Source organism: Perognathus longimembris, chromosome 7 (genome assembly GCF_023159225.1).
Source record: "Perognathus longimembris pacificus isolate PPM17 chromosome 7, ASM2315922v1, whole genome shotgun sequence".
In the NCBI taxonomy this organism is placed as follows: domain Eukaryota; kingdom Metazoa; phylum Chordata; class Mammalia; order Rodentia; family Heteromyidae; genus Perognathus; species Perognathus longimembris.
The window spans coordinates 81737994-81760043 of NC_063167.1; the positions used below are offsets into that span (position 1 = coordinate 81737994).

Below are 22050 nucleotides of genomic sequence, written 5' to 3' on the forward strand. Positions count from 1 at the left end.
TGAACTTGCATATAAAAGGCAGTCAGATGGAAAATTACATATTTACCAATGTATAAAATTTGCCCTTTGTTTCAAAGTGCTTGATGCTTGTGAAATGAGGGAGGCCTTCTAAAATAATTATATAACTTAAATTTTTCTAAGAATTAACTTATAATATCTTGCCTGACTGGAAAAATATATTCATAATCTTTAAAAATAAAGATGTATTTCCTTAGGAAAGAAGTTACTATCATAGTTTATTTATTTATTTATTTATTTATTTATTTATTTATTTATTTATTTATTTATTTATTTTTTGGGGCCAGTCCTGGGCCTTGGACTCAGGGCCTGAGCACTGTCCCTGGCTTCTTCCCGCTCAAGGCTAGCACTCTGCCACTTGAGCCACAGCGCCCCCTCTGGCTGTTTTCCATATATGTGGTACTGGGGAATCGAACCGAGAGCTTCATTTGTAGGAGGCAAGCACTCTTGCCACTAGGCCATATCCCCAGCCCATATCATAGTTTAGAAAATAAAGTTGAGGGCTGGGGATATAGCCTAGTGGCGAGAGTGCCTGCCTCGGATACACGAGGCCCTAGGTTCGATTCCCCAGCACCACGTACACAGAAAACGGCCAGAAGCGGCGCTGTGGCTCAAGTGGCAGAGTGCTAGCCTTGAGCGGGAAGAAGCCAGGGACAGTGCTCAGGCCCTGAGTCCAAGGCCCAGGACTGGCCAAAAAAAAAAAAAAAAGAAAAGAAAGTTGAGATGTTTATAACCACCAGTGATATAAATAATATCCTTTCTACATAGAACTTTTAATGACTTAATTAACAAGAGGAAAATAATAAATAATTGAAGTTTATGTCTCTTTTGTAAAGATCCCGGATTTCCTTCCTTCTTGGTTAGTTGTGTTAGCATGTTGTTGGTATGAATTGGGCATCATAAAATGAACCATCAAGGGCATTGTATAACCTACAGTTACTAGAAAGAAATCACTATTACAAAAATAAAATTACTAGTTGGAAGTATGGCCTAGTGGCAAGAGTGCTTGCTTCATATATGTGAAGTCCTGGGTTTGATTCCTCAGCACCACATATATACAAAAGGCCAGAAGTGGTGCTGTGGCTCAAGTGGCAGAGTGCCAGCCTTGAGCAAAAAGAAGCCAGGGACAGTGCTCAGGCCCTGAGTCCAAGCCCCAGGACTGGCAAAAAAATAAAATAAAAAAAATAAAATTACTGGTCTAACTCAACATTTTATTTATACTAGTTGCACAGAAATAGATGGATTGAGTTAATTAGCCTGAGTTAATTGCTGGTTAATTGGAAATGAATGTCTTCTTTGTCTGCCGGGCAGGCCTCAAACTGTGGTCCTCAGATCTCAGCTTCCTGAAGAGCTAGGATTATAGGTGTGAGCCAGCGGCACTGGGCTAGAATCTTTTGTTAAGAGAAGGGATTAGTTCAGCCTTGTATGAGCTCAGTGGCTTCATCTATAAAATAGGAATTCTAGGGTTCTCATAGGACGGTGGTTATGACTCAACTAGAAAATACCTAGTGAAGAGCTTTGTAAATGATAACATTAAGGTTACATGCTAAATGACATTTCTGATATAACACTTGTGACTTCTGGCAGGAAATTCAATAAACACAGTTCTTCCATGAAATTTGGGAGCCTCCTCTTTCTCCCTTGAGCCCTATCCTTTTATATGATAGCTAGCCAGTATGGCTTTAGGAAGGGTAGGCCTGAGAGATTTGTGACTTGCCCAAGGTTGCGAAGTAAAATCCGGTTTTGATGTCATCTCTCTCTTATTTCTGTGTAGTACTGGGGACTGAACTCATGCCCTCATGCACACTTGGCAAGCATCCTACTACCACTTGAGTCACACCCTCAACTTCTTTATTTGGATTTTGTTTTGGAGACAGGTGTTGCTAACTTTTGTCTGAGCCAGCTTTGGATTTGTGATCCTCCTGTTTCTGCCTCCTGAGTAGCTAGGGTGGTAGTTATATGCTACTTTGCCTAGCACATACCTCTGTTGACACTGGCCTCTATCTTTGGTTGAGGGGAGCCTCTGGTTAAGACTTCCTGTGTTTATGATCCTGACTCTCTGTCACCCTTCTCTTCCTCTCTAGTGACTATTACCGCCACTGGTGCTACTTCTCTTCTGGGAACCCAGATGGCAGGCTGTTCTGCACAAGCCATTCCCTTGTTACATGCCTCGCTCTATGCATGCTTTCTCACGTCTAGGCTCTCATTCTGTTGGTGTTTGCCGATGTCTCTGGTCTTGCATTCTGTGGGGTCTCATGTGGCTAGAGCCACATGACTTCTTGGGGACTTCTCTGCTCACCTCACCAGTCCCCCTTGATGACTTCCCAGTGGGTAATGATTTCACACACTCATTTACTGGAATTGGGGTCCGCCTTGTTTCCCCCTGCCTTGCACTTTACTTCATCCTGCACTATACCCATTGCTCTGTGTATCTGCTTATGACTCTCTGCCAGGCTCCAATGGCCTTTCCTCCTGGTTCTTTTTTTAATAATTGAAATTAAGTTAATTTGTTAAATATGTTTATTATTGTTAGCTTTCAGTAGTTGGACAGAGGAGTTGCCATTTAGCAAAGCAGTTTATGAATATAGTATATCTTGATCAATTCCTCACCTTTCAACATTGTCACTCATCCCTCCCCTTTCCTCACTCTTTTAATTTTGTAGGATCTATATTGGATTCTTCACTGCATTTCCTTTTGCCTGCATTTCCATTTGCCTTCGTCTTTTCCCTTGACCTCATTCTACCCCTTTTGAGTACCTGCTTCCTTGTATTTTATTTTGCTGAACTTTGATTTTGCCTTCCTACAGATTTACACTATTTGAGATCTCTCTTGAATCTATCATATTTCAGTTAATACATTTGTATACAATAGCATACCATCCATATTTACTTAGGAGTTTGTGAGCTAAATCTAGCTCCCACATATAAGGGAAAACATGGATCCTTTGTCTCTCTGGGCCTGACTTACATCACTTAACATAATGTTTTCCAAGTCTTTCTCTCTCTCTCTCTCTCTCTCTCTCTCTCTCTCTATATATATATATATATATATATATATATATATATATCTTTCTTTCTCTCTCTCTTCTTCTTTCTTTTTTTATTTTACTAGTACTGGGGCTTGAATTCTGGGCCTGGGCACTGTTCCTGAGTTCCTTTTGCTCAAGGCTAGCATTCTACCACTTGCACCACAGCTCCACTTCCAGCCTTTTCTATGATTAATTGGAGATGAATCTCATGGGCTTCTTGCCCAGGATGGCTTTGAACCACAATCCTTGAATCTCAGCCACCAGCACCCATTTGTCTTTCCATTTCTTTTCTTTTCTTTTTTTTTTTTTTTTTTGCCAGTCCTGGGGCTTGAACTCAGGGGTGAGCACTATCCCTGGCTGCTTTTTGCTCAAGGCTAGCACTCTGCCAACTTGAGCCACAGTGCTACTTCTGGCCTTTTCTATACATGTGGTGCTGAGGAAGTGAACCTAGGGTTTCATGTATATGAGGCAAGCACTCTTGCCACTAGACCATATTACTAGCCCCTGTCTTTCCATTTTTTTACAAATGGTACAATATCATTCTCTGCAATAGATGACTATAATTCAATTGTGTATATATACCACATTTTCTTGATCTGTTCCTCCACTGAGAGGCATCTGAGATGTTCTACCTTGGTTATAGTGAGTAGTGCTTCAATAAAAACAGTTGTACTGGTGACTTTAGTGTATCTTGGTTTGTAATCTTTTGGGTAAATCTCAGGAGTAAAATTACTTGGTTATGAGGTAGTTCTATGTTTGTTTTTTGAAGAACCTCCATAGTGCTTTCCAGAGTGGTTGAACAAGTTTACATTCCCACCAGCAGTGTGTGAGGGTTTCCTTTTGGCCACATCCTCGCCAGCATCTGTTATTTGTTTTCTTGAGAGTGGCCCTTCTAACTGGGGTGAGGTGGAATCTCAGACCTTGCTCCCGTGCTGCTTGCTGGGCAGCACCTCCAGACTCTTCTGGATTGTCTTGAAGATCCCCCCGTGTTTCCACAGTTCCCTGTGCAGATTTCTTTTGCTGATGAATTAGAATTGTCCACGGGCACTTTTCTTGCTACACCGAGGTCCCGGAAGATGAGGGCATGACTGACAGATTGCTCTTTGCTACCAGTGCCCAGTACAAGGTTTCCAAATATACAGAGACTTCTTTGATCTTGTCATAATGACCTTGATGTACATCCCTTTTCAGTCTTTAGTGTCCAGAGGTTTCAGAAATGGTTACCCTCACTGCGTATACTTCCTTGCCATGCCCAGATTCCTTCCTTTATTCTGCCCTTTCTCTCCCTCCCTCCTTTCCTCCTTCCCTCTCTCCTTCCTTTCCTTTCCTTCCCTCCCTTCTTTTCCTTCTTTGTGCTTTGATACTGGGGTCTGTACTCAGGGCCTCACACTTGATAGTCAGGAGCTTTATCACTTGAGCCATGCCTTCAGTCCTTTTACTTGTTATTTTTTTGAACTCTTGCTTTTTGCCTGGCTGGCCTGAACCATGATCCTCCTTTTTACACTTCTTGTGTAGCTGGTATGACAGGTGCATACTGTCACACTCAGCTTTTATTGGTTGAGATTGTTTTGTGAAGGTTTTTTTTTTTTTTTTTTGGCCAGTTCTGGGGCTTGAACTCAGAGCCTGTGTACTGTCCCTGAGCTTCTTTTGCTCAAGGCTAGCACTCTACTACTTGAGCCACAACACTGCTTCTAGTTTTTTGCTGCTTATGTGGCACTGAGGAATTGAACCCAAGGCTTCATGCTTGCTAGGCAAGCACTCTCCACTAAGCCACATTTCTAGGCCCCATTTTGTGAGCTTTTTGCCTAGGCTAGTAACTAGGATTACAGGCTTGAGCCACTGTGCCTGGCTCCTTTGCACATATTTATTGATTCTTTTGCTGTTTACTCTTGCTTTTGTTACTCTATTACAACTTCTTTAGTGAGACAAACACAGATATGATGACATTGGTAGGTATGGAGGCCCTCAAACTCCCTTACGTCTCTGAACACAATCTCACATTATTTTAAGCAGTAACTTCGTTTTCAAATTCTTCTCCTAGGTGATTTTCTTAGGTACATGTTATTTTCTTGTCTGGATAGTTTTACTTCCAGTAAAGATTTTATGATTTCTTTTTTTTTTTTTTTGCCAGTCCTGGGGCTTGAACTCAGGGCCTGGGCACTGTCTCTGAGCTTCTTTTTGCTCAAGGCTAGCACTCTTACCTCTTGAGTCACAGCGCCACTTCTGTTTCTTTCTGTGTATGTGGTGCTAAGGAATCGAACCCAGGGCTTCATGCATGGTAGGCAAGCACTCTACCACTAAGCCACAGTCCTAGCCCAGATTTTATGATTTCTTGGTTGGGTTTTTTTTTTTAGCTGTATTTTTTTGTGTTTTCGTTTTTGGTACTGGGGATCGAACCCAGGGCGTTGCACTTGCTAGGCAAGCACTTTGCCACTGAGCTACATCCCAGCCCTTATGATTTCTTGCCTTATGTAGAAACAGTTTGCTGTGAATTAATTCTCTTCCATCCCCAAAGCTCATATTTCTTAAACGTCAAAAGATTTTTTCAAATTTTTGATTTGAAGTCATTTACTACTATTTTTGTGTAGTCTATTCCCAATGTCCTTAGTTTTGATTATGTTGATTAGAGTGGAAATTGTTCATCAACATCTCTCGGATTAAGAAGTCCTAAATGAAAAGTACTGTCACCAACCACAAGAATTTAGTGCTTGTTTTAGACTATAACTTAAAAAAAAATTGCTGGTACTAAGAGTTCTGTAATAATGAGTTGTAATTTGCTATTTCTAGTCAACATCTACCTTGACAGAGGAAGTAAGCAAAGATAGAAGATTGTTTGAAGTGAGAATAATTTTCCAAACTGTGTGTGTTATTTAAAGCAAACTGCCATCAATGATTAGAGCAGGGATTGCTAATCTGTATTTCAAGGGATCCTGAAACTGTATGTACAGTTTGGTAGGCTTTTCTTCTGGGAAGATGCATAGTGTGTGTGTGTGTGTGTGTGTGTGTGTGTATGTGTATATGTATGTATATACTGGTATGTACTGGGACTTGACCTCACAGCCTGTCCCTTAGCTTTTCATTCAAGGCTAGCATTTTACCACTTGAGGTGCCCCTCACTTTGTCTTTTGGGTTAACTGAAGATAAGAGTTTCATGGACTTTCTTGCCCAGGCTGGCTTCAAACGGGGATCCTCAGGTCCTCCGAATAGAGAGGATTGTAGGCGTGAGCCACTACGGTCCATCAAGGATGCATAGCTTTTTTTTTTTTTAAATCAGGTTTTCAAAGGGATCCTTGGCAGACAATGCTAAGACACAACTAGAATATAAAGACTTCAAAAAGAGGAGAGTGCACTAACTAAAGACAGTATCTGATATACACAATTTTAAGTTGGTAATATACATAATTTTTATAATATTACATTACAAAAGTAGTAATTCATTGGATTTTTTTTTTTTTGTAGTACTGGGATATGAAATCAGGGCATTATACTTACTGGGCAAGCACTCTATCACTTGAGCTATGCCCAACCCTTTCTGCTTTAGGTTTTTAGACAGGGTCTCTTGGTTTGCTCTGAAGGCTGTCTTCAGATCTTGATCATCCTGACTTTTTCTCCTGAGTAGTTGAGGTTACAGGTGGGTACCACCACACTCAGCTGTGTGTTTTTTAAATTTTTTTCTTTTTTCTTTTTTTTTTAGCCAGGACTGTACTGTGTAACTCAGGTTCCTCTCAAACTTAACATTCTTTTATTTCCATTCTCATTTGCTAGGATCTCAGGCTTGTGTGATCATAGCTGAGCTTGGTGGTATTTTGTCAAAAAATACCTTCTCTAAATATAATTAGTTAAAAACTTTCAATTGCTAATTTAACAGTCTGAAATTTTTATAAGCACCATAGGATTTGAATGGGTTTTCTTAACAATACTTAATACAATTTTAATGATTGAGTTCAAGGAATATAAAATCCCAATGTGGGAAACAATTAAAAAATAATATGAAAAGGGAGACTTTTTCTAGGACAATGATATTTTAAGTACTTGTGATGGTAAATCATCAGGAAAATTACAATAATCTTGAGGATTTTTTTTTTTTTTACTTTGTTTTTGGCCAGTACTGGGGCTTGAACTCAGAGCCTGAGCACTGTCCTGGCTTCTTTTTTGCTTAAGGGTAGCACTCCACCACTTGAACCGCAGTGCCATTTCTGGCTTTTTCTATATATGTGGTGCTGAGGAATTGAACCCAGGGCTTCATATATGCTAGGTGAGCACTTTACCACTAGGCCATATTCCCAGCCTCTTGAGGACTATTTTTAAAAGAATTAAAAGAATATTCCTAGAAAAGCTACTACCATCCAATGGAGCCTTCTCCGGGTAAAGGGGGAAGGGAAACACCATGAAGTACAGATTGGATCACAGCACCAAAGTCCTTGGCAGATAGTGGGGGTCTGGGGGGGTCTTTGTTGCTGAGTGAATCAGTGTAGGAATTCTATTCTGTACGCTAGGCACCTGTCACTGTCCCAGGTGGTTGTGCCCAAGAACTCTTCTGATGTGATCAGACCACCTTGTTATTATGAGAAAAACACCTTGAGATTTCTCTCTGTGGCTCACTCCTTTTTCAGGTACAAGGGCTCTGGGAAAAGAAAAGCAGGCTTATATTCTGGAAAGCACCTGTAGTTTAAAAGGGGCATTACAGCATTTATACAGCATAGGCCCCTTATGATCACTGAAGATAGAGAATCCCCCTGTGCGCGCGCGCGCGTGTGTGTGTGTGTGTGTGTGTGTGTGTGTGTGTGTGTGTGTTTGTTGAGCTCAGGCCCTCAAAACTTACAGCTGGTGCTCTACCATGTGAGCCACACCTCTAGTTAGAGATTTTTGCTGGTTCATTGGGGATAAGAGTCTTGGTGACTTTGCTACTTGGGCTGACTTCAAGTCACGATCCTCAGATCTCAGTCTTTGGAGTAGCTACGATTACAGGTGTGAGTCACTAGTGCCCTGCTAGTGATCAAATACCTTATGAATATAGAATTTTCCCCCCCTGACATTTTTTCACCAGGTCTTTAACCAGATGTATCATTCATGAATAAAATATACTGGGGTTCAGACAAAATCGACCACATAGAGACATCTTTTTCCTTAAGAAACTATTCAACAGATTCTTACCTTAGTTCTAAATAAAAACATAAACCATGTTTTGTTTTGTGCAGCCAAAGAAAACTTTCAAGAATATCCCTTTCCTGAGAAAGTTGGAGGTAAAACATGGAGAGGTCATGGCTGATTACAGGAAGACCTGTTCATTTTTCTTTGCTTTTGCAGTGAGAAGCACTGATTGCTATGGAGACGCTGATTGCTGGGGTCCTTGCTGGGCTAGCCTAGTCACTTGTAAGAGAATGATGCCTTGGTCACTGTGGTCCCCTTGCTGTGATTTACTCAATCTGACCACTGTCATTTGTAGAGCTTGCTTGTTTCAAAAAATGCATGGGCTCTAATTTCCTGTTGAGAACCATATTTATCCTGGCTGTACCAGAAACTTTTCTGAAGCTGATTGTTAGTTGATCCTGATTGGTTCTGGCAACTTTATAAAACCCATGTTCTAACCCAACAGCTTAAACCATTCACTTTTTAAAAGCATGGCACACAACTTCATTGAAAGGCTGCTTATCATCTCTGTCTCTTTAAGTTGGTTTTCCTTTTTAGTTTTGAGCTGACTTGCATTACCTTTTGCTGTTGGTTAGTTTGCGGTCTCCTGACCTATGAGGAACAAGTCAAGTGCATGGTTTGTGTATGTTGCAAGAATTCAAGGATAGCTTGATCTGTTTGTGATTCATGTAGCATGTCCTCCTCTTCATCTTCTCTCTGAGCACTTGGGGCTTATAGTCTGTAGACTACCTTTAGGTAGTTTTTATTTCTAAGGTGGAAGATGTTCATTTAGGGTCAACACTGTCATTTTAGCTTGTGTTGTTTTGCCATACTGTCACTATATTTGGTTTACAAGTATTATTAAATATTATATGATATACTACATGCTTTCAATTTAGGCGAAAATAGTAAAACTTTGACTCTCAGGTAAGCGATACACATCTGGAAATTTCTATAGGTTTGATGCTAAATCTTCTCTTTTATCTACTTTTTTTTTTTTTAAGCCTTGGTAAGTGAAAAAGTGATTGTACCCATGACTAAGATTACATCATTGTACTCGGGTGGTAAGAGTGTATCCCTACTCAGTTCCCTCTTGCCTGTATTATCATGAAGGCTTATACCTGCTTAGGTCAATATTTTTCATGAGCCATTCATTAGTTTGTGACTGTGTACATGCTGGAGGCTGAGGGACCCCTCCCAAAGGTTTTGACCATAGCAACTGCTTGATTCATGCTGGTGAACCAACAGGGCTTTTAGCTACAGCATCCTGGTGCCCAGGTACAGCAAGCTGGTTGTTTATGGTCTGCCTTCAGTCCACAAACCTTTTTTAACTTAATTTTAAAAATTATCTTGAGGGCTGGGAATATGGCCTAGTGGCAAGAGTGCTTGCCTCTTATACATGAAGCCCTGGGTTTGATTCCTCAGCACCACACATATACAAAATGGCCAGAAGTGGCGCTGTGGCTCAATAGCAGAGTGCTAGCCTTGAGCAAAAAAAGAAGCCAGGGACAGTAGTCAGGCCCTGAGTTTAAGGCCCAGAACTGGCCAAAAAATAAAAATAAAATAAATAAAAATAAATAAAAATAAAATCTTGAAATACTTATTCCAAGGGGTTCCAATTCAGTATGCATGGACATGTTTTGTTGGACATGAGTGCTAATTTTACAAATTTAAATTTGTAGTAGGCAGTTATAACTTATGAAAATATATGGCAATTCTGGCTTATTTTATTTTTGAGTTAGTGCATACATCTATATCCATCTATGTACATACATGCATGCATGCTTTTATACACACACACACACACACACACACACACACACACACACACACACTTTTTTGTCAGTCCTGGGGCTTCGACTAAGGGCCTAAACACTGTCCCTGGCTTCTTTTTGCTCAAGGCTAGTACTCTCCTACTTGAGCCACAGCGCCACTTCTGGCTTTTTTTTATATGTGTGGTGCTGAGGAATCAAACCCAGGACTTCATGTGTGTGAGGCCAGCACTCTACCAGTAGGCCATATTCCCAGTCCCCTCCCCCCCTACTTTTCTGTGTGTGCCAGTACTGAGACTGGATGTTGTCCTTAGCTTTTTTTGCTGAAGACTGGCACTTGAGTCACAGCTCCACTTCTGGCTTTTTGCTGATTAATTGGTGATAAGGGTCTCATGCACCTTGCTCTGGCTGGCTTTGAACTGCGATCCTCAGATCTCAGCCTCTTGAGTAAAGCTACTGGTGAGCCAACGGTACCTAAATAAATTAGTATTTGGAATACATGGTTGTTTCATTGTTCTATTTCCATTAATGCACGCAGTGTTTTTTGAATGTTTCTGCCTCTTCTACCATGCTCCCAATCCCCCCTGGTTTTCTTTCAGTATTGAATTATGTGCAAGTTTGAAGCCCATTTTTGTGCATGGGAGATTTTCTAATTTGCCAGCTAGTCTGCTCCAAATCCTTGAATTTGGAAACTGTGGAATAACTGTGTTTAAGGCAACTTCATTATGGAATTATTCAGCGAACCTGTATTGGAAGTGCTGTCTCCTGTAATACATGGATTTGCATGCATTTAAAAAGATGTATGGCATGATTGGGAACTTATTTAAAAGAGAATTTCAAGTTGATTAGATGAATCATGTTGCAGGATCTGTAATATTTTCAGGAGCGGGACATGTGGTTCCCCAAACTTAACAAGAACTTAGAACTATGGGTTTTCTGAGCCAGCAGCAGCCGCATTCCCAGGGAACCTGCTAGAAATGTGGATTCTCAGGCTCTGCTCCTGTGAATCAGAAACTTGGTGTGGGGCCCAGAGCATAGTGCTTTAGTGCATAGTGCCAGTCTAAAACAGGATGAAATGAGCCAGATGTAATGACCCACACTCATAATCTGACTTCTTGGGAGGCCGAGGCAGGAAGAGATTGAATTTGAGTCCAGCCAGGGATACACAGTTGAGCCTCAAGAAATAAAAAAAGAAAAGTAAAGACAGAGAGAGACAGAGATAAAGACAGATACAGAATGAAATGCAAAATAGTAAAAATAAATAATAAAGTATAATGGGATTTGAATTTAGTTCATTTTTATTTCTGATGATTTTTAGTAATGTTAACCACTTCAGCTGAGAATTGTTTAATGAATTCGGAACTGCAGAACTTGTTATGGCCTCATAGTTGAGATTTCTCCAAATCAGCAAACTCAGTGAGGGAGTTCCGAAGGCACCCAGCACACTTCCCAGCAGGCCCTGCCTGGCTCCTTGCTTATTTATGTTCTCCTGTGCTTATTGTATTCTAGCCCTGCCAAGCCCTCTAAGGGGCCCACTCTGAGGGGCACCTCGTGGCACTGTTCCTTTTGCTTTGGAAAATTCTGAGATGTAGCAAATGACAAATACTAGCTTCTGCTTCTTGTGTGGCTGTTATTAGAGAGGGCTGGTTTGTGTCCACTGAAATTAAGAACTCAGATAATGAAAGGTGAACTTGAGGTTCAACAAAATAAACTCCTGGAAGTGGGTACTGGAAAGGGATGGGGTGGGGTCAGGGAAAAGGAGGAGACAAATGAAGAGGGGGAGAAAGCTCAGGAATTCAATGTACATTTTACAAAATTAAGAGGAGAGAGGGATGGGGTGTGTTGGGAAGGGTGGATGAGAATGTTGAAAGGGGGGGGGTGACAGTGATCAAGATGCGTTGCATTTATAAACTGCTTTGTTAAATGGCAACTCTGTTACATAACTTCTTAGAAATAATGATTTTTAAAAAAGCATTTATAGATCCATAGTGGAAAAGAAATTTTACTTGCAGTTCTGTCCTCCAATTTAACAGTACATTCTAAGCGAACCTTTGCATCCTGTATGATTTAGAATAAGCTGGGGATGGAGGGTCCCAAAGGGAGAAAGCATGCAAATTCTGAAAGAAATAACTAAGCAGGAAGCCCCACCCCTGCTCCAAACAAACACAACCAAGAAATAACCATTGGTAGGGAAAGAATACTTCTGTGAGCTATCACTTTGGTTTGGTTTTGCTTTTGTTGCCAGTCCTGGGGCTTGAACTCAGGGCCTGAGCACTGTCCCTGGCTTCTTTTTGCTCAAGGATAGCACTCTGCCACTTGAGCCATAGCAGGAAGAATTGAACCCAGGGCTTCATGTATACAAGATGAGCACTTTACCACTAGGCCATATTCCCAGCCCAAGCTATCACTTTTGATGAGTAAATTTATGAATTAAATGCATTTCCATAGTTTAAATCATGGCAGTAATTCAATAGGAAACCTAAATTTCCAGCAGAAAAGTGCATTAAATAGATTATCTAGACTTCAAGATGGCTGATCTGTGGGAAATTTCCCATTGATGGGAAATGCAGCGGTGGGGGGGGTGGGTAGTGAGAGAGGGGCAGGAGAGGTATGATCCTTTCCCAGGAGTATAGGGGAGGCAGTTTAAGGTATTGGGACTTCAGAGACATGGGAGATGGTTATGTTTCATTTGCACTGGGACTTAAATTCAGGGCCCTGTATTCTTGTTTAGCCTTTTCCCTCAGGTTTATCACTCTACCATTTGAGCTGTGCTTCTATTCCAGCTTTATTTTGGTCAACAGAAATAAGAATCTCTGGGCTGGGAATGTGGTCTAGCGGGAGAGTGCTTAACTTGCATGAAGTCCTGAGTTCGATTCCTCAGCACCACACACAGAGAAAAAGCCAGAAGTGGTACTGTGGCTCAAGTGGAAGAGTGCTAGCCTTGAGTAAAAGAAGCCAGGCACAGTGCTCAGGCTCTGAGTCCAAGCCCCAGGATTGGCAAAAAAAAAAAAAAAAAAAAAAAAAAAAACCTCTGATTTTTCTGCCCTGGCTGGTTTCTAATCAGATCTCAGTCTGCTGAGTAGCTCTAGGTTTGTAGGTGTGAGCCACCAGCATCTGCCTTCACTTTCCTTTTGGTAAATCAAATATTACTTATTGATGGAGAACAGTTAAGTGGCAAGACCAACCAATCAGCAAATCATGAGTTAGTAAAAGAAAATGTGCATGCACTCAGGAGTTTCACATTAAGAAAGCAATGACCCAAATTTCAACATTTCTGGTATTAACTTAAATCTTCACAATAACTTCAGTGTAATAATCTGATTGAACGGAATTAAATAAAATGTTCTTTCCCCCTCTCTTTTCTTCATAGGAGTGTTTTCATACATTTATCAGGAAATAAGAAATAAGAGGGGCTGGGAATATGGCTTAGTGGTAGAGTACTTGCCTCGCATACATGAAGCCCTGGGTTTGATTCCTCAGCTCTGTATATATAGAAAAAGCTAGAAGTAGCACAGTGGCTCAAGAGGTAGAGGGGCTAGCCTTGAGCAAAAAGAAGCCAGGGACAGTGTTCAGGCCCCAAGTTCAAGCCCCTGGACTGGCAAAAAAAAAAATGGTACTGTGTGCCTGTATTTAGAAAATTATTTGTCAATATGTTGTTGACTGTTTTGAAATATCAGGGTATTGAGAATGAGAAGATATAATTGAGTCGCATCTGTTCTTCCTGCTGTAGATTTGAATTTTGATTCATAATTCAGTATTTTTGTTGATAGGTCAGTGGGTCTTTCTCTTACCTCTCTTCATGTCTAGCATGTATGCAGACTACCATGGTGCTTATTTTGGATTTAGCTAAATACTTGAGCATGCAACATCTTGCCTGGCATAACGCAAGTGCTTAATGACCGAATCTGTGAATTTAATGAATGGCTGTTGAATTAAGATGCTTACTAATAACTTTTTGATGGCTCATTATTTTTCTCCATTAACTACTTGTTTTCAGTTAATTAATCAGAACACATTCTAGGAAGGAAATACATTAATATTGGTCTGTCTCTACAAACAAAAAATTTCAGAGATGACAGAAGACTGACACATGTTAGAATAGACTATAAAATATGAAAGGCAGAGATGACTGTTCGGAGTAGAACTAGCATGTAGGGAGTAAACTATAAGATCTAGAACAGATCAAAGAATAAATCATGTACATATAAGATGTAGGATAAATCCTCAGAATTTTTTTTTTTCTGTGAAGAGGTCCCACCACATCAGGCAACTTTCTTGGAGAGAAACATCTTGATTATTGGTCAATGATATCGCATATCATGATAGATTAAAAAAGCTGGTTTTAACCCCCCTTCCCTGTGACCTGTGTCTAAAAGCCACAGACAGTAAAGGTCAAAGGTGTTAAGTTTTATGGATCCTAAGCCATAGTGACTATTGAGAGGAGCTGGCTATCACGTGTATATTTTAAGATTATCTTTACATTCTTTTCTTTTTTCTTCTTCTCCATCTAGTCCTACAGTTTATCAAGAAAGAAAATTGTGCACTACACCTGCTTTGACCAACGGAAAAGAGCAAATGCAGCATTTCTGATAGGTGCTTATGCCGTAAGTGTGTTCTTCATCATTCTCTATCCAGTCAGTGGCAGGTGAACATTGTCAACATGATCCAGGCCACTTGTCCAGGGGTTGGGGAGGTGGGAAGATAATAAATAGCATGGGGAATGGAAAGTCTGGCCTGGCAGTGATAGGACATTTAGTGAGAGAATCTTGGAATCTCAATGTATAGTTTGGCTTCTCTTGTCATATAAATGTTTGAATAAAAAGAATACCTGGGCTGGGAAAATGGCCTAGTGGTAGAGCCCTGGGTTCAATTCCTCAGCACTACTTATATAGAAAAAGCCAGAAGTGGTGCTGTGGCTCAAGTAGTAGAGTGCTAGCCTTGAGCAAAAAGAAGCCAGGGACAGTGCTCATGCTCTGAGTTCAAGCCTCAGGACTGGCAAACAAAACAACCCCCCCCCCCCAAAAAAAAATAAAACAACCCAAGGTGGGTGTGGGTGGCTCACATCTCTAATTCAAGCAGCTTAGGAGTTTGAGCTCTAAGGATCACTATTCCTTTATGTAATAAGAAATCTTCAATGACACAAGGAAGTATTAATTTTTCTTTTTTTATTTTTATTGTCAAACTGATATACAGAGCAGTTACAGTTTCATACTTTAGGCATTGGATACATTTTTTTGTACTGTTTGTTACCTCCTCCCTCATCATTTTTCTTATAAATCTCTTTACCCACCTATACAAATGTTTGCAACAGGAAGCATATATTTGCATAGATTATAGCTTCCTGAGTAACTAGTTAAGATCTTCAAGAAAATGCTTCTTAGTACATGTTTGATCCCCTATAAGCACAAAGGGCAGTGGGAGTTCCATAGAAATATGTTACTGTTTCTGGAATTTTCCTCCTGTGCTGAGACTGGGGAAAAAGAAAGAACCAGAAGTCATCAGGGCTGGAGTGTCCCTGCAAACTATAGGAGCTTTTCAGGGCTATGGAATACTCAGAGAGGACTCTATTGGCAGGGAAAGAGGAGCCGTTTCCTCTCATCCTGGATAGGATTGCCAGGAGCATAGTGCTTGGTGACTTTTCAGGGTTCATTTGGAAAATGTGGATGGGAGGGCACCAAGGAGCAGCGTTCACGCTCTGCCAGATCACACCCAAAGCCCCCTTCCTTTGAGCAGGCTTCCTTGCCCAGTGTGGCTTAGGAATATGGTCAGGCTGACAGCCAGTGCAGGCTGAGACCCTGCTTGTAGGACCAGGTGCCCATTCTGCCTCCCATTCCCGCCCCAACATGGCTGCAGTAGAGCCGTGGGCCACCCCTGTGGGCCTGCTTCTCTTCCTCTGCAGATATTATGTGATAGCACAAGGAATAATGGCTAAGAATCAGAAGGGAAAAAACCAACAACCCTAAAACCAAAGCATGGCCCATCCTGGTGGCTCAAGCCTGTAATTCTAGCTACTTAGGAGGCTGAGATCTGAGGAATGCAGTTCAGAGCCAGTCAGGGCAAGAAAGTCCAGGAGACTCTTATCTCCAATTAACCACCACAAAGCTGCACGTAGAGCTGTGGCTCAAAGTGGTAGAGTGCTAGCCTTGAGCACAACAGCTCAGGGACAGTGCCTGTGCTCTGAGTTGAAGCCTCAGGACTGCACTGCTCCTCCCCCCCCAAACACACACACACACACACACACACACACACACACACACACACACACACAATGTGAAGTCTTCATACTGGAGGGACTCTGGATGGAATTGTCAGGTCAGTTTATCCCTCTCAACCTTATTTATTATTTAGTTCCCTTGTCTCTAAAATGGGAGGATTGGATGGAAGGCTCCTTAAATTTCCTTCTAGTTCTTAGGATGGTTTAGCAGCATGTTTATTTTTCACCTTCCATTGATAATTTCTACTCATTTAAAATTGGTGGTTGGTGCTGGCCACTGGTGGTTCATACCTGTAATCCTAGCTACTCAGGAGGCTGAGATTTGAGGATTGTGGTTCAAGGCCAGCCCTGGCAGAAAGGTCTCTGTGAGACTCTTTTTTTTTTTTTTTTTGCCAGTCCTGGGCCTTAGACTCAGGGCCTGAGCACTGTCCCTGGCTTCTTTTTGCTCAAGGCTAGCAACTTTGCCATTTGAGCCACAGCGCCACTTCTGGCAGTTTTCTGTATATGTGGTGCTGGGGAATCGAACCCAGGGCTTCATGTATTAGAGGCAAGCACTCTTGCCACTAGGCCATATCCCCAGCCCTCTGTGAGACTCTTATCTCCAATTAACTACTCAAAAACCAGAAGTGGTGCTGAGGCTCGAAGTGATAGAGCCTTGAGCAAAAGAGCTCAGGGACAGAGCCCAGGCCTTGAGTTAAAGACCTATGACTGACCAAAAAAAAAAAAAGTAAGACTTTGGTGATTGACACTGCGATTCAAATGTGGATCCACCTGTATTCATCTCTGGACTCCAGGCATGTAAACAAGTATGTTTTTACTGTGGGGGTTTGTGATGCATCGTGATGCAATCGTGTTGTTTGTGGGTCCTTTGTCTAAAGCATTATAGAGAAGAGGGTTACTCAGCTGTGTGCCAGTGGCTCCGACCTGCAATCATAGCTACTCAGGAGACTGCGATCAGAGGATCACAGTCCTGAGCCAGCCCAGGCAGGAAAGCCAACCAGAATCTTATCTCACATTAACCACCAAAAAACCAAAACAAAACAACCCCTCCCCTCCAAACAAAAAACAGCTGGAAGTAAAGCTGTGGTTCAAGTGGTAGAGTACGAGCCTTGGGCAGAAAAAGCCAAGTAAGAGTGTGAGGCCCTGAGTTCAAGCTCCAAACTAAAAAGAAAAGAAAGAAAGAAGAAAAAGAAAGAAGAGAAAATGAGCCTCCCCCACCTCACCCCACTTCTTTCTGACTTGTTTTGTGTGGTCTTTGATTTCAGCAGGCACCTCTTGAAATTCAGTCCAATGTCAGAGCTGCACTCTTCTTAGGATACAATGATAAGGCACACTTCCCACCATTTTAAAGCCACCCAGAGGAGAAAAACCATCTTGGCTAGGGAAGAAGTGCTGAGTGTAGCTCCAGCCTGCCTCAGACCTGGTTGCAGTCCTGGGTGTAAAGTGATTATTCTTGTACTATTCATTTCCCAGTTGATTTTCCTCTTCAGGCATTCCCCAGAAAGTTTTTTGTGCACAAGCTCTCAATAAAAATAATACTAAGTATTGCAGCTCTTCACTAGAGAGGATTTTATTTTTTACCCTTCCTTTATGTCATCTATATACATTTAGTTGCTAATTTAGGACTTATAAGAAGACAATCTTACACATTTTACACATGCATCTCAGTTCATTTCCACAATTTAAATGCAACTACTTGGAAAAGTCTCAGTCTTGTGAGAGAAGAGAATCTTCTGTGTATAAAAGGGCCTCCAACTTGGCATCTACCATATAATCTGTAGGACAACTCTCTCTCTCTCTCTCTCCCTCTCTCTCCACATACACATATACATATATAAATCATATATATATATGCACATATACATATACATGTATATTTATAGTACTGGGGCTTGACCTCAGGACATTATATTCTTGCTTAGCTTTTTTGCTTTTTTGCTCCAGGCCGATGCTCTTTTGCTGGAACCATACCTCCCCTCTGGACTTTTACTGTGAATAGGTCATCAGAGTCTCATGGACTTTACTACCTGGGCTGGCTTTGAACTGTCATCTTGAGATATCAGCCTGCTGAGTAGCTACTTTTTACCTTTTTTTTTTTTTTTGGTCAGCCCTGGGGTTTGGGACTCAGGGCCTGGGCACTGTCCCTGGCTTCTTTTAGCTCAAGGCTAGCACTCTACCTCTTGAGCCACAGAGCCACTTCTGGCCTTTTCTATTTATGTAGTGCTGAGGAATCGAACCCAGGGCTTCATGCATGCCAGGCAAGCACTCTACCACTGAGCCACATTCCCAGCCCACTGTTTACCTTTTTGTTTCTTTTATTTGCCATCCAGTTGTCAGAGAAGTCTTTGCGAAGTAGAATTGGATCTTCTTGTTACCCTCTTCCAAATCTGATTGCTCAGTATTTTTAGCATAGAAGTCCCTGTCTTCCTGGTGCCGTTACAGTCTCTCTGATGAGATGTGGTACCCTGGAGATCCTCTTCATTGAGACCCTCCCATTCTTTTGCTTTTCTGTGAAAAATTTTAACCCTTGATCCTACCAGAAGGCCTTGATAATGCTTGCTCCATCTTGAACATTTTTACTTCAGACTTTTTTGTGTGTCTGGTTCTGAATTCTGAAATAACTATCTCAGAGAGCCTTTTAAAAAAAATTAACTTTTTTTTTTTCAAAAGGTTACTCCCTACCTCTATTTGCCTTCTAGGTCTTTGTGAAGTTATTTTCTTTGCAACACTCTATTGTGTGGAATTACTTTACTTGTTTTGTGCATGTACTTGTCTATTATCTCTTTTCCAGACTGGAGCATGGGGCTCTTATCTGTTTTGCTTACTGCTGTGTCTAGAATATGATAAAATATTTAACAAGGGGTTATAGGCCTGGGCTCAGCCGTTGAATTGGAAGCTGGCCACAGAACAGAGGTGGACTTGGGACATTTCCTGCCGTGCTAGGCTGTGCACAGGCCTCGGGTAGGCGAGGGCCTCAAGGGGAGTGCTAGGGTGTGGAGTGTGGGTAGGGCAGGTGCTGGAGAAGCAGCTGTTTGCAGCTGGTGTGGAATTGTTCCAGGGCATGAATTCTGAGTGTTGGATTTAGAATTGTGCTGAACACAAAGGACATTTCTGTAAAAATCTACCAAATAAATTAAGAGTGGGATATCAAAATATGAAAGAAGGCAGTATATGAGCAATTCCTGTTGATATCACATGTATTCCTTCTTATCATAATACTTGAACTTGTAAATGAGCAATACAATATGGGATCAAAGCAAAGATCATAAACCAAAATAATATCTATAGTGTAAAGAGGGACATGGTTGCTGGGCTGCTGGTGGTTCATAGCTGTAATTCTATTGACTCATGAGGCTGAGATCTAAGGATTGCAGTTTGAAGCCTTGGACAGGAAAGTTTGTGAGACTTTTATCTCCAATTAGCCACTAGAAAGCCAATAGTGGAGCTATGGCTTAAGTGGTAGAGTGCTAGCCGTGAACAGAAAAGCTCAGGGATAGCTCCCAGGCCCTAGTTCACGTTCCAGAACTCTCTCTCTCTCTCTCTCTCTCTCTCTCTCTCTCTCTCACACACACACACACACACACATAGAGCTAAGTGCTGAGGGGATGGCTCAAGTGGTAGAACACTTATCTAGCAAGTGTTGTTGTTACTTTACTTTTTTCATTTTTTTATTGTGATGAAATATAAGCAATGTAAAATTTATTTTCTGAACTTAATTTTTTTTCTTTTCCTGCTGGGGTTGAAGTCAGAGCCTCATACTTCATTGACTTACTTGCTCACAAGGTTTGTGCTCCACCACTTGAGCCACCAGCTTAACTTTTTGCTGGAGATGGAATTGGAGACAGAACCTTGCCAACTTTTCTGCCTAGGTTGACTTCAAACTTTGCGAACCTTCCAAAAGTCTCAGCCTCCTAAGGAACTAGGATTACAAGCATGAGCCATTGGTACCCAATAGTCAAAATCATTTTTCAGGTATTGAAGCAGTTCACTGGTAGGAAGTACTTTCCTGTGACACAAAGTCTTGAAGTGTGACACAGAGGCTTTTGTGTCTCCAATTTCCTTTCGCTAAGGGGGTTGAGCCTTTTTCATCCTTTTCTCTCAGAACTGTCTTGAAGGATCAAGAAGGTGATAAAACACAGTTTCTCAAGTCTTGTTTAAAGGAGATCCACTAAGAAGGGGAACCCCTCTCCATCTTTGTTTTGTTTTGTTTTTTGCCAGTCCTGGGGCTTGAACTCAGGGCCTGTGCACTGTCCCTGGCTTCTTCATGCTCACTAGCACTCTGCCACTTGAGCCACAGCACCACTTCTGGCCGTTTTCTATATATGTGGTGCTGAGGAATCGAACCCAGGGCTTCATGTATATGAGGCGAGCACTTTACCACTAGGCCATATTCCCAGCCCCGGAAACCCTCTCCATAATAATCTGTACTGGATTCCACACTGACATTTACTGGATGCCCTTACTGGGAAATCCTTCATGTGATGCATCTCTTCTTAAACTCTGATGTTACACTCCTCAAGTTTTAAGAAGAAAGAAGCTTTTCCAGAAAGATGTTTCACTTCCAGGGCAATAGCCAGCACTATTGTAGAATTAGGATGCTTGGATCATGATAGCATTAAATACCTTTGTATGAGTCTGAAGAAGATGGCTTTAAAATTTACAAGCCACTGGGCACCAGTGGCTCATGCTATCATCCTAGCTACTCAGGAGGCTGAGTCTGAGGATCATGGTTCAAAGTCAGCCTGGGATGAAAGTCTGTGAGTCTTGAAGACTGAGGAAATTAAGAAATAATATACAGAAAGAGAAGTTAAAATAAATGTGATTGTTTAGTTTAGAAAAAAGTAGGTTCAAAGTTAAAGAATACAGAACTTTTTGCCAGGCATGATGGTGCCTGCTTGTAAAGCCAGCATTCAGGAGGATTGTGAGTTGAAGGCTAGCCTGTGATTCATAGTGATGTCAAGACCAGCATGGACAGCACAGTCCTTTCTCAGCAAACAATACCAGCCAGGCGCTCGTGGCTCATTTGTGTAATTCTAGCACCAGAAGTGGTGCTGTGGCTCAAAGTGGTCGAGCGCTAGACTTAAGTGAACAAGCTGAGGCACAGTGCCCTCAGTTCCAAGCCCCATGACCAAAAAACAAAACAAAACAGAATTAAGTTGCGTTTTCAGATTCACAGATGCTTAAGCAGAAGTGGTAACCACAGTTTGTATTTTTTTTTAATCCAGTTGGTAAATGCTAGAATGGCTAAATGTCAGGTCTGCATGGTGGATTTACCAGGACCAGCCTAAACCATATGTCATGTCTGAATTGGGGATGACAAGGCTAATGTTTGTAATTTTCTAACTACATTTGCCTTTGGTTCTTAATTTGTGATGACACCTCACACCTAAATAGTTGCATCAACTACAAGTCCTAATTGATTGCAAAGGTGCCATTTTCCTCCTGGCTTAGCAATAGAAGCCAGGGACTGTAGCAGAGCCACAGGCTTGGCTCTCACTTCGCTTGTTTGTTGTATGACTTGAGCAAGTTATTTTACTTCTCTGGACTCCTGGGTTTTCATTTTGAAAACAGGATGATAAAACTCAGAGTTGCCTGCCAAAACAGGTGTGAGGATGAAGGTCACCCACAGATCTGACCAGGCTGCAGTATTGTAAGCACTCAGGCATGCCTTGTAGCGCTAGGCAGGGCAACTGTGGCCTTTCCAAATTTTCAGACCAGTCTCCTATTTCCTACTATCTATTTGGTGCTTAGACCTCCTGCAAAGCTGAAGAGCTGATGGCTGTTCCCTTCCTTCTGTCCCCTGTCTTCCCTTTTCATCCCACTTTTATCTTGGACCTTGTTTGAATTTTCAGAGGAAGAATCTATCTACACCATTTGTGGGATGTGT

At 41.6% G+C, this 22050-nt stretch overlaps 1 protein-coding gene across 4 annotated transcripts in view; it reads left to right on the plus strand.

Annotated features, from left to right (window-relative positions):
- Positions 1-22050, plus strand: part of Cdc14a (cell division cycle 14A) — a 166842-nt gene that overhangs the window by 18559 nt on the left and 126233 nt on the right. For all 4 annotated transcript variants that reach the window (XM_048352046.1, XM_048352048.1, XM_048352045.1 and 1 more), the window contains exon 4: positions 14461-14553. In XM_048352046.1, the coding sequence (XP_048208003.1) occupies positions 14461-14553 (93 nt within the window). The remainder of the gene's footprint in view (positions 1-14460; positions 14554-22050) is intronic.